This window comes from Mustela putorius, unplaced genomic scaffold (assembly GCF_011764305.1).
Source record: "Mustela putorius furo isolate JIRA1106 unplaced genomic scaffold, ASM1176430v1.1 tig00537227_pilon_pilon_pilon, whole genome shotgun sequence".
Taxonomy (NCBI): Eukaryota; Metazoa; Chordata; class Mammalia; order Carnivora; family Mustelidae; genus Mustela; species Mustela putorius.
Window position 1 is genome coordinate 24,421,652 of NW_025422368.1, and position 13,193 is coordinate 24,434,844.

The 13,193-nt window shown below is 37.8% G+C and overlaps 1 protein-coding gene across 2 annotated transcripts in view; it reads left to right on the top strand.

Moving 5' to 3' along the window:
* Nucleotides 1–13,193, top strand: part of LOC123389961 (28S ribosomal protein S35, mitochondrial) — a 62,953-nt gene extending 49,760 nt beyond the window's left edge. For both annotated transcript variants that reach the window (XM_045073056.1, XM_045073057.1), the window contains exon 8: nucleotides 12,916–13,193. In XM_045073056.1, coding sequence (XP_044928991.1) covers nucleotides 12,916–13,185 — 270 coding nt within the window. In that variant the 3' untranslated portion in view covers nucleotides 13,186–13,193. The remainder of the gene's footprint in view (nucleotides 1–12,915) is intronic.

A 13,193-nucleotide genomic window follows, 5' to 3' on the forward strand; every position in this document is an offset into this window, starting at 1 on the left:
ACTGTTTCCCATGTGTGTTTTTTGTTATTCCATATATGTTTTGTCTTTCTGACTGATCATAAGGTCCTCATTAGCATATATCCAACCTTACTGTATTTTGTTCTTCATAGTATCTAGGTCAGTGCTATATAAGAACACTGAATGTTTAATAATAGTTGTCCATTCTTTTAGATTTCCATAGACTTTTTTTTTTTTTTTAAGATTTTATTTATTTATTTGACAGGCAGAGATCACAAGTAGGCAGAGAGGCAGGCAGAGAGAGAGAGGAGGAAGCAGGCTGGCTCCCTGCGGAGCAGAGAGCCCAATGCAGAGCTTGATCCCAGGACCCTGGGATCATGACCTGAGCCGAAGGCAGAAGCTTTAACCCACTGAGCCATCCAGGTGCCCGATTTCCATAGCCTTTTGAAGTAGCCTTTTGAAGTAGAAGTCTTCAAAAGTAAGGTGACAGGGGCACCTGGGTGGCTCAGTGGGTTAAGCCTCTGCCTTCGGCTCAGGTCATGATCCCAGGGTCCTGGGATCAAGCCCCACATCGGGCTCTCTGCTCTGCAGGGAGCCTGCTTCCTCCTCTCTCTCTGCTTGCCTCTCTGCCTACTTGTGATCTCTGTCAGATAAAATAAAAAAAAAATCTTAAAAAAAAAAAGTAAGGTGACAAAGTATCAAACTCCTTTTTTTTAGTAAAAACGTAGCATACTTGTTAGATGTTAGCAATGATTAGCTTACTGTTCTAGCTTAATGATCTATTGATAAAATTGTTAATAATCAGCAATCATAATTGTGCCCAGTTTATAAAAAATATCTTTGCAACAGTTTGAGATACTTAATTTTCATGGATGTATGATTTATGTGTAGATTAGGTTTGCTTTTCATTTGATTATGTTTTCTCAAATATTTACAAAGTATTCTTAATTCCTTATTGTTTTGGAAGTTTTCCACAAACATTTGCTTCTATGAGTTTATTTCCTGATGCTAATTTGTATTTGACTATGTTAGTATCCTCTGTATTATAGAAAAATAATGGCTGCTGTAACAGGGTACATCTCTTCAATGTGAAATGTATTTATGCATAAACTTCTGAGTAATCTAATTATGCATAAACTAATATTACAGTGTTTATTAAAGAAAAAAAATAACTAAATACATTAATTGGATTCCCATGATGAGTCTGAGCATTTGTAGTAGAGCAGTAACAATAAAGAGTGCTTACTTGCTACCTTTTCCTTGATTCCAGGCAAATAGCACATCTGGCCTTTATTTAATTTATTTTTATTTTTATTATTGTTATTGTTATTGTTATTTTTAGAGAGGGAGCAGAGAGGAGAGAAGGAATCTTTTTTTTTTCTTTTTCTTTCTTTTTTTCTTTTTTATAAACATATAATGTATTTTTATCCTCAGGGGTACAGGTCTGTGAATCGCCAGGTTTACACAGTTCACAGCACTCACCATAGCACATACCCTCCCCAATGTCCACAACCCCACCCCCCTTTCGGAAACCCCCTCCCCCCCAGCAACCTTCAGTTTGTTTTGTGAGATTAAGAGTCACTTATGGTTTGTCTCCCTCCCAATCCCATCTTGTTTCATTCATTCTAGGAAAGAAAGAATCTTAAGCAGGCTCCAAATCTAGCACCCAGCCAGATGTGGGGCTTGGTATCACAGTCCTGAGATCATGACCTGAGCCAAAATCAAGAGTTCGACACTTAACTGACTGAGCCACCGAGGCTCCCCTTGGCTTTCGTTTTAAAAGAAATTTTTAGTCTTGCTCCAGGAGTCACCTGTGTCTCTTTCTTTTTTACCTTTGCTTTCCAAATGATCACCCTGGATAAAAATAAAAAGGAAACCAAAAAGGGGATGAGGAGTGAGAGAGGAGCTCCATTTTTTTTTTTTTTAAGATTTTATTTATTTATTTGACAGAGAGAAATAGTGAGAGATGAGCATGAAGAGCAGGGGATACAGGGAGAAGCAGTTTCCCGCTGAGCAGGGAGCCGCATGCCGGTCTCCATACAAGGATCCTGGGATCATGACTTGAGCTGAAGGCAGACGCTTATCTGATTGAGCTGCCCAGGTGCTCTGAGGAGCTCCATTTTTAAAAAGTGCTTTAAAATGGTGTCTTTTTTCTGAACACAATAGTGTTTAGTGTGTCCATCCATTTTAAATTAGTACTGACTTTGAAGATCAGGAATCAGATTTATCTGTTACAACCTCTTCATGATATAAATTGAGAAATCAAGATTTAGAGAGATACATAGTTTTTCTCAAGTTTACAGAGTTTGTTGGCTGAGGGACTGGAGACTTGAACTGCAGCTTCAAAGTTCATATTCTTCCCATGGTATCATATTTAGTGTTATTCAACTTTGACTTCCATTAAAACAGATTATTAAATAAGAGATGAAATCAAATCTGCACTTTAGCTGCTAGCTTACTATGTTCTCAAACTGAACAATTGACAGTTGAACATTTATTTCCAGGGCACCTGGGTGGCTCAGTTGGTTAAGCTTCTGGCTTCAGCTCAGGTCATGATCCCAGTGTCCTGGGATGGAAAGCCCTCTATTAGGCGCCCTGCTCAGGGGGGAGCCTACTTTTCCCTCTCCCTTGGCCTCTCCCCCTGCTTGTGCTCTTTCTCTCAAATAAATAAAATCTTTTTAAAAAAAAGAAAAAAGAAAGAAAATTTATCCCCCTAACCTGTTTTCAGGTACGGGTTGCATTAGACTCACCTAGGAAGCTTTTTTTAAATTACGGATCCATGAACTCTACATAATTAACATCTCTAGTGGTGAAACTCAGGAAGGTTTCATTTTAAAGTCTCCACAGAGGAGTCTGATATAAGTTCTGATTGTGAATAATTTCCCCAATCTTTGAGTCTTCTTAATAAAGAAACTACACAGAAGGCTGGTATATCTCTTTTAAGATGTTTTTTGTATATGTGTCTATTATCAGTTAGTTGAGTGACCGCCTTCAGCTCAGGTCATGATCCTGGAGTCCCAGCTCCACAGGGAGTCCGCTTCTCCCTCTGACCATCTACCCTACCATCTACCCTCTCATGCTCTCTCTTACTTGCTCTCTCTCTCAAATAAATAAATAAGATCATTAAAAAAAAAAAAGAAGAAGGGCAAAAAAATTTGTCCATGATACAGACTTTTTTGACTTGATGTGTTAGGCAATAGGCAGCTGTTCTGTATTCTTGGATGATGGCACAATTAAGGTGACACTTCTCTTTGCTGTCAGGGAAAACATCATATTACATCCTTTAAAAATATTTTCTCTTCCTGTTGCCTACTGCTACCACCCTGAGTCTTCATCATCTTTTAACTATAATAGCCTTATTGATTTTCCCATCCCGTCTATCTTCTGGATTTCTGTTAAAGTAATTGTTTCTAAAAAGCAAATCTATTGTGTCATATTGCTTTATAAAGTCCTTCCGTGAGTGGTTCCCTATTACCCAGGATAAAATCTAACCTACATAGCCTGTCTGTTCACAACAGTTTGCCACCTCATTACCAGTTCTCAGGAAATATAAGCTATGTATTCTGTATCTCAGCCGTAATGAACATAATGTGTTCTTTTATAACTTTACATATGCTGTTCTTTCTGCTTATGATCCCTTTTTCAAATTGATCAGCCTTGCCGATTCATATGAACCTTTTAATACACTTCAGATGTAGCCCGTCCTAGAAGTTATCAGTGTATCCTTTCCTCCTCCTCCTGTTAGCATTCTTCTTATTGCTTCTATGGTAATTGTCTGACTGACCCTGTTAGACTGTGAGATTACTGAGGAGAAGGACGTATCTTTCATTTATTGCTGCATTCCCAACCCCGAGTACAATGTCTGACAAAATAGCATTCAGTAAATTTTTAAAAAACCAATCTGAATTAAATTGAGTTCCTTGACATACTCAGTTAAACATTTGGCCATGGTAACTGAAAGAATTGGCAGTAGTCTTTCTTTTTTTAAAAAATCCACTATGGATATTTACCTCTTCTTATTTTTTATGATTTTCAAATAACTTGAATTTTCTTCTAATGCTTAAACTGTTTTTTCCTCATGTAGCACAATGCCTTACTTATAATCATGAGAAGTGGAATATTACTGTGATTCATGTTCTAGGCAAAGGGAGCTGTAAATAAGATGGTAAAAGGTGACAACTTTGTGTGTTCAGTGGAACAGCTATTTCTTTGCCTTCTGTTACATCAGAATACACTGACCAATGCATGGAAAGCAGTGTTTTTCTGTGTATTGAATTTATGCTTACAAGAGGACAAAAAGGTGATAGATGCAATTAAATTATTCTTTTGTTCTTTATATTCTTTTTTACAGTGTATCTGTGTTCCTTGGAATATGTTGTTCTGCCACTAAAAAGCAGTATGATTTAGCAAATTATTTAATGGGTCTGGGCTTCAGTTTTTGGTCTATAAAGCAGATAGTAATAGTACTACCTCATAGGGTTGTTGTGGAAGTTAAGTGAATTATTGTATGTATGGTGCTGACATACGTAGTAAGTATTCTAAAGTAAGTATTCTAATAGCTATATTCATCCCATGCTGCTTTCCTCACCTTGGCCTCCATTCAGTTCCGTGATTATACTGAGGTCTTTGCTATCTCCAGGTCTTTCTGGATGCTCTTTTCTCTGCTGGGATTGCAGTCTTCCATTTGATTGGCTCCTACTCAACTCCAGGTTTCCTACTAGACTGGCAATTGCAGGACAGCACAGTGTGTGCCTGGCAGGGTAGTTGTGCAATAAAGATTTATTGAGCAAATGAATAATTGAGGCTTTGTAGAAAGGAGAACAGATCGTGTAGAATGAAAGGTTGCTTCCTCTAGGGTTGTAGTCAGAGCAGGTTCTCTCGTTGTAGGCAGGGAAGAAAAAAGAGAGCCCAGATATGTGTATATGTATTATATACACACTCATACAAATTAAATGCTAAAATTATAAATGTTTAGTGGTTGAAGTATTAAAATAGGAGTCTATAGGTTAATCAAACTCTGCCTAAATGGTGATCAATTTAAGCTTAGTGATATTTTTAATTGCCACCCAGTAATTTGAAGATGATATTATTTATACTTTAAAATTAATATATTGCAGCTACACTTCAAAAGAAGAAACTCTGGGGGCGCCTGGGTGGCTCAGTCGGTTAAGCATCTCCCTTCAGCTCAGGTCATGATCCCGGAGTCCTGGGATCAAGCCCTGCATTGGGTTCCCTGCTCAGCCAGGAGTCTGCTTCTCTCCCTGCCCCTTACCCCACTCATGCTCTCTATCTCTTTTGCTCTTTCTCTTGCTGTCTTTCAAATAAATAAACAAAATCTTTGGGGGTGCGGTGGAGAGAGACTGGTTGATGAGTACGTGAGAGTTTATATAGTGCTATCTCTTTTGTATGTGTTTGAAATTTTCTGTAATAGACTCCTTTAAATCACAAAAACAAAATGTATTTAGCCTCATAGAAAATGATTAACTTAGAGGTGCCTGGGTGGTTCAGTCAATTGAGTGTTGGACTCTTGATTTTTGGCTCAGGTCATGATTTCAGGGTCATAGGATCAAGCCCCCAGTTGGGCTCCGTGCACAGCACTAAGTTGGCTTGTCCCTCTTCCTCTGCTCCTCCCCCTGCTAGCATGTGCCCTTTCTCTCTAAAAAAAGAAAGAAAGAATTAGGAAAAAAAGAAAAGAAAAGAATTAGCTTATAAATTGGATTTTGGGGGCGCCTCGCTGGCTCAGTGGGTTAAAACCTCTGCCTTCTCAGGGTCCTGGGATCAAGCCCTGCAACAGGCTCCTTGCTCGGCGGGGACCTGCTTCTCTCTCTGCCTGCCTCTGCCTACCTGTGATCTCTGTCTGTCAAATAAATAAATAAAATCTTTTTTAAAAAATTGGATTTTGTTCCACTACATTATTATTGTATTTGAATAATGAGGATTTTTTTTTCTGTTTTTTATTTCATCAGCAGATGCCTAATACGAACAAGCATAGGTACCCTTTTTCTAAAATACTTGGATATGAAAACATTCATTTTTAGCCAGGGTACCTAGAGACATCCTGCTTCTCCCCGTACTGCCTAGCACATGGTGGGTTCTCAGGAAATGTTTTGTGAAAGAGTATGCAGGAGCAGTCACAGACCGAAAGGGAGTTTTGTCTGTTGAGCTCTTTCCTTGCAATTTATTTGTTGAAGAAATCTTGGGCTCTTGTTTGCTGTGGGCTTTCCCATCATTTGAATTCTGCTGATTGTATCACCATACTATAATTTTTTAAGTTGATAGTTGTATCTAGAGCTTCATCAGATTCTATTTTGACTTTTTAAAAACTACTGTGTAATGAGTATTGTGCTCTTCCATCAGGAAGTCTATGGTATCAGATTATTTTTGTGAAATTTAACACTATTAGTTCTTTAAGTTTGAAGTTATGGAAAAATTATGTTTTAGATGGTGAAAATTATAGGCTTTTAAATAAACTTATTTGGGGCGCCTGGGTGGCGCAGTGGATTAAAGCCTCTGCCTTCGGCTCAGGTCATGATCCCAGAGTCCTGGGATCGAGTCCCGCATTGGGCTCTCTGCTCAGCGGGGAGCCTGCTTCCTCCTCTCTCTCTGTCTGCCTCTCTGCCTGCTTGTGATCTGTCAAATAAATAAATAAAATCTTTTAAAAAATAATAAATAAATAAACTTATTTAAGAAAATTGATCCAGACTAAATTTCCCAAAATTTGTTATTGCAAACTTAAAAAATAAGTTTTGATTTTTATTTGTATAAGACATTGTCTTATTCCATTTAGGTTGCTATAACACAGTACCACAGACTGGTCTGTTTATAAACAAAAGAAATTTGTTTCTTGTTTTTTTGAAGTTTGAGATATCTAAGATCAAAGCATTGGCAGGTCGGATGTCTAGTGAGGGCTCACTTCCTGTTTCATAAACAGCTGTCGTTTTGCTGTCTCCTCACATGGCAGAAGGGGCAAGGGTTTTCTCTGGAAGCTCTTTCACAAGGGTGTTAATCTCATTCATGAGGGCTCCACCTCATGACCTATGCATCTCCCAAAGACCCCACCTCCAATGCCACCATTTGGGAGTTCCATTCCAACAAGAATTGAGGGTGGGCATGGGGGGCGGAGACCCAAGCATTCAGTCTATAAGAAATATGTTAAGAGTTATCCTCCAAAGATTTGTTGGAACTTGTTAAGTAGAATCATTGGGAATCTTGGAGTTATATCATAAAATATAAAAAGATTTCAGAATCTCATAGTTATAATCCCATAGTACAGATCTGATATGTATAGCAATGTAGTTTTGTGTTGGTCTGTTTTGGCATTCATTAATTCTGACTTCTGCTCTATCTAGACTGTTATTAATCCCATCCAGCTCTTCCTTAGGCATAGCCATCAAGGCTTTTGATTGGGAACTTGGTTAATCAACTTCTATATCTGCTGTAGAGTCATTTGTACTTTTCAGAAGTTTTGAGCTTAGCTTAGTAACCTCTAACCTTGAAACAGAATCTGGTAGATGTTTTAAAAGGGTGATTGGGGTAGGGGGTGCCTGGGTGGCTCAGAGGGTTAAGCCTCTGCCTTTAGCTCAGGTCATGATCTCAGGGTCCTGTGATCAAGTCCCACATCGGGCTGTCTGCTTGGCAGGGAGTCTGTTTCCCCTTCTCTCTCTCTGCCTGCCTCTCTGCCTACTTGTGATCTCTGTCAAATAAATAAATAAAATCTTAAAAAAAAAAGGGGGGGTGATTGGTTGTGCATTTAAAACACACTTCTTTCTTCTAGTGCGACTTTGTCTCCTAAACATTCTGAGATTATGGGGGATTTTACTTTGCTTTTTAGAGGTGTGATTATGATTTCCCAACTTCTCCATAAGTAACCCCAGAACTAAAACCAGTCATTTTGGGGATTCTTCAGTTCCAGTCTGTTTTATAGAGCCCTGTGTAACAGCTCAAATTTCACGTATTCCTCTATACCCAAGAAGAATCCTGCATTTGCCAAGTGCCAGTCTTGTACAGAATTGGAAAATGCCCTCAGGAAAGAAAATGTTTAAGGATTTTCAGAAGGATCCTTCTCACATCCTTGCAGCCTGGAATTCACATTCGTCTAGTCATCACTGATTCTGTAACTCTGATATCTTTTTTTTTTTTTTTTTTTAAGATTTTAAAATTTGATTTTAGAGAAAGAGTGAGAGTGGGGGAGGGGCAGAAAGAGAGGGATTCCCAAGTAGACTCCCTGCTGAGGAGGAAGCCCTACTGGGGGCTCCATCTCAGGACCCTAAGATCATCACCTGAGTTGAAATCAAGAGTTGGGTGTTTAACTGACTGAGTCACCCAGGTGCCCCAAGGATTTTATATTTATACCTCTTAGAAATGAAAAATATTCTAACGTGACAAGTAGTATGGACAGTATTACTGCCTTTATATCATTGACAAAGATTAAGATGTTTTAGAATAGCTTCCTAATATATCATTTATAGAACAGCATCTCTTTTAGTTAGTTCTGTTCTCTCTTCACTGACAAGCTCTATTTGGTTGTTACTCATCTGTGAAAGCTTATACATTAATGAGTAGTAAAGATTTCCCTCTAAAAGTAAATATATTGATAATAATTAGCTTTTACTTTTCCTGCTTGAAAAACAGAGACATTCTAAAGATGCTGTAAAGATATTTTCTTCCATTTAACTCAGGACTTCAAAAAAGTAAATTTCTTTTTCTTGACAAGAATGCTATTTTGTGTGCATGTGTGTGTGTCTGTGTTTTCTCATCTACATCTGATTAGACATAAAATGCCTATATCCAAAGGAGACTGCAGGAAAACTGGAGATAACTTAGTAAGAATAGGCAATTAATTGGGAAAATTTAATCAGTGATAGCATTTATCAAGAAGACATGAAGTTACAAGAATCACGAAAAACATTACCTTTATATCAGGGATAAGAAATAAAGACCTCTTGTTTCTTTAACTATTTTTTCTAAACATTATAAAAATAATGATACAATTTTGTGAGTGGGAATAATTGCAGAACATTTGAACAATTTGGTTTGTGTTTATATTTACACTGAACGTTTCTATTTATTGTTTGATGGGGGCAGTGATGCCCTTGACATAGAAACACATTTTGTAGGTAGGCTAACAAGGATTTGAATCCCACTCTCTTTCATTCATCTTCATAAGCTATGTTTTATTCGTAGCAAGCATTTATTTAGTGTTTACTCTGAGCTGGTTGCTCTAAGTGCATGGATATTCCTTACCTATTTTATTTTATTTTTATTCCTTACCTCTTTTAATTCACAGAACAGCCCTTGGAATCACTTCTTCTGTAACACAAGTCTGTCACAGTAGTAAGTGATGAAGCTAGGATGTAAACTGAGTTCCGTAAAACACCAAAGCCCATATTAAATATTGTGTCATACCACCTCCCTGTGCGATCCTGAGCAAATCACACACACACACACCCTAACTCTGTAACCCCCAAAGCTTTGGAAATTGCTAGTTTTTTCATAACTTATTTGGTGGCAAAATGAGACTTGAATGGATGAAAAACATTTATAGCCTTTGTTTATCCCATTTAGTGTGACTGCATACACGTTGCTGCAAAAATGGTGATGTATTTGATTTAGGGTGTCCTGTGGTTGATCTTCTCTGGAAATGTTAACAAAATATATGGTGTATGCACTGTATTAATTTTCTAAAATGTAAAAAATTCTGAAATCAGAAACATTCCCAGGTGGCTATGGCCCCTATTTAACTTCCATATTACTTTATTTTCTTTCTGTAGAGATGTTAACATCAAACCCAGTAGGTTTTAATAAGAATTATATGAAATAATTAATGTATGTAAGCATTTAAGGTCCGTGGCATATAAGTATTTAATTTATTGGTATTGTTACTATCATTATCTTGGAATTTATATTCAACTGTGCAGAGTTTGGATCCTAAAGTTATTAGAATTGTTGAAAACATGAGTTTTGTTTAGCTTGCAGCTGAAGCCCAACACTGCTTTGTGTCTGTGTAGGATTAGTAGGAAACTATGCCTTCTACACATTGTAGTCACTTTGACTTACCACTGGCTATTTAACACAGTATGATTTTCTCCTGTAAGTGTTTGTTATCCCTTAGTGCAGTATTTCCTAACCTTTTTTGTGTCGCTGCACACAGAGAAAAGTCTTTCCTGAGATCAGTGAAGGAAGAGGGTGCTTGTGCACCGCTGCTCCAGGGTCTCCTGGCCACCTGAGGGCCGAGGGAATCAATAGCATGGCACACTGTAACACTTTGACAAAGCAGCCTAGAATTGTGTACACCAAACATAAGTGGAAGATAAATGAAATGATGAAGATTATAGTGAATTTACTTTTGTTACCTCTTTAAGTATCTATTTCAGAATAGGTGAAAAAATCCACATAAAACTAGGTGAAAGTTATAATTTTTTAAGTTGTTCATCTCTTAATTGTCTTCTAGCAGTCAAGAATGAAGTAGATTAGAATTTTTTTTAAAAAGTAAGAGGTAGATTGACTGTTTTACATAGTGCTTTATATAATGTATTTGTTGAAATCTTAAGGATACTCATTTGTAAGTTAGAATTATGAAGAGACTATGACACTGTTTCATCATTTAAAGCACTTCTAAGAGTAGATAGGACCAAAGATACATTTAATTTAGGGCAGATTTATTTATTTAATTAGACAGAGAGGCAGGCAGAGAGAGAGAGGAGGAAGCAGGCTCCCTGCTGAGCAGAGAGCCTGATGCGGGACTTGATCCCAGGACCCTGAGATCATGACCTAGCCGAAGGCAGCGGCTTAACCCACTGAGCCACCCAGGTGCCCCGAGGGCATTTTTTTTTTTAAGGGTCTGACATTTTTTTTTTTTTCCCCAAATATTACAGTAAAACGTAGGTAGGGTAGGATGATTTGTCAGTTTTCTTTTTAATGTAAAATTCAGAGTTTGGCTGTTAGAAGTTATTTGCAACAGGCTTGTATGCACAGGATACAAGAAGTTGTTTCACATTATTCACCCACCCCGCCCCTTTGCCAAGCCTATGGGGTGAATCACAGCCAGATTAAAAAAGGAGTGTAGAGTTAATTCTCAACCAGATAATATGTTTCTAGAATGTTAGTTGAGATGTTTTCCTCAGCTATAAATTCAGGATAGGGAGGTGGGGCAAACAGTATATAGGGAGTTGTGAGTATAGCCCCTTTGGCTAAGGAATTTGAGGGTCAGGGAGACACTCCACATCCTATTGGTTTATCTTGAAGGAAAGGTTATTTAGTTTGAAGGATATAAACAGGATTTCTTTTTCTTGTGGTTCTTTGTGGAGGAGACTCTTTCCTTGCCTTCAGTTAACCCAAATGGGGTTAGCTGAGTCCATGGCATATCCAGGGGCCTATTTGCAGTTGGTGGGGCTCCTCTTTACCTTTTGAGGGATGCATTTCCTGTGCTTTTTCTCTTTTCCTTTTTTGTTTCTTAAGATTTTTTAAAACTTTTATTTATTTGATAGACAGAGATCACAAGTAGGCAGAGAGGCAAACAGAGAGAGAGGAGGAAGCAGGCTCCCTGCTGAGCAGAGAGCCTAATGCCCCAGGACCCTGGGATCATGACCTGAGCAGAAGGCAGAGGCTTTAACCCACGGAGCCACCCAGGCACCCCTCTTGTGCTTTTTCTTTTTTCATGGACTCGAATAGTGAGGTTGGGGACAGGAGGGAGGCAGAAGTGGAAACCGACTCCTTGGTACTCACTTAATTCTGAACAGACTTGGAGCTCTGTCTGCTCAAGTTGGGGTCTTTTTCAAGAGGAGTTTTCAGAGATAAAATAATTTTGACAGCCTTACAAATCTTTCTTTTAATACTTCAGAAATGTTCTAATTTGCGGGGTTTACCACCTTCAAAAGCTTTAAGAATATTGGATGATTCTATAATAGTATATAGCTCAGAATATGTTATTTTGGAAATAAATATTGTTAATATGTTATATTATGTTAGAATATGTTAGTTTGAAAAGAATGTGGCTGGCATTCAGCACTTCATTGAACCAGGGCTTATTATTTATCAGCTGCGTTCCTTGATTTTTCACAGAATGTTACATCTTCATCTAAATCACGAATCTGAATTATATTACTATAAAACCTAACAGTGTTCCCTAAGATAGCATAGTAGTAACTTTTGTAAGAAAAAACATGTTAGTGGGGAGCCTGGGTGGTTCAGTTGTTAAGCCTCTGCCTTCAGCTCAGGTCATGATCCCAGAGTCCTGGGATTGAACCCTGTATCAGGCTCCCTGCTCCAAGGGAAGCCTGCTTCTCCCTCACCCACTCCCCCCTGCTTCCCCTCTCTCACTGTGTCTCTCTCTATCAAATAAATAAATAAAATCTTTAAAAAACAAAGAAAAAGAAAGAAGAAAAGAGGAAACAAGTAGTAACAAAAATTGTTTCCCTTAGAGGAATAGAAAATAAAGATAATAACAAAATAAAATTCCAGAATATATGAAGTCATTAGGACTAAAAATCATGTATTACACATGTATTTTATATTTTTTACTTTATTGTAATGATTGGTATTCCTTGTCATCCCCACAGGCATGTTACAAAGATAAATACAGTCTTTTCTCAACTCTTTATTATTAACCTCAGAAATGTGAAGTGTTGATGTGTTAAGAGTTTAGGGATTAGAAAGCTGCAAAAAATGAGTTTTCTGTCTCTTTTGGGAAATAGTGTTGCTTTGTGAGTGGAATTTGCAAGCCAGATAAATTCTATAGAGTTAGTGAGTAGTAATGTAGTAGTCACATCATAGAGTGTGGGGTCCTGAAACAGTTGGCGCAGGTGGATAGCAGTGCTGTAAGGGAGCGAAATCAAAGTTCACATACAAAGTATCCATAGGGACACCACATTTTGCAGATTCTCTTTCCCTAAAACAAAAACAAAACTTTGTTTTTGGATCGTATTTCTCAGATTTCAGAACTCAGTTTTTTCCTTTCAGAAAACTGAAGAATGGGAGAAAGATAAGACTGAAGCAGACATGGAAGAGTATGTATGGAACAATAGCTCCTCTGAAAAAAATATTCTGGAAACACTTCTCCAAATCAAAGCTGCTGAGAAAAATCTGGATGTAAATAAAGAAGAGCTCCTTGCTACGAAAGAAGTTGAAGAGTACAAAAAGTCTGTTGTTAGTCTTAAGAATGAAGGGGACAATGAAAATACCCTTTCTCAGTACAAAGAATCAGTGAAGAAACTATTAAATCTAATGTGATTTATTTA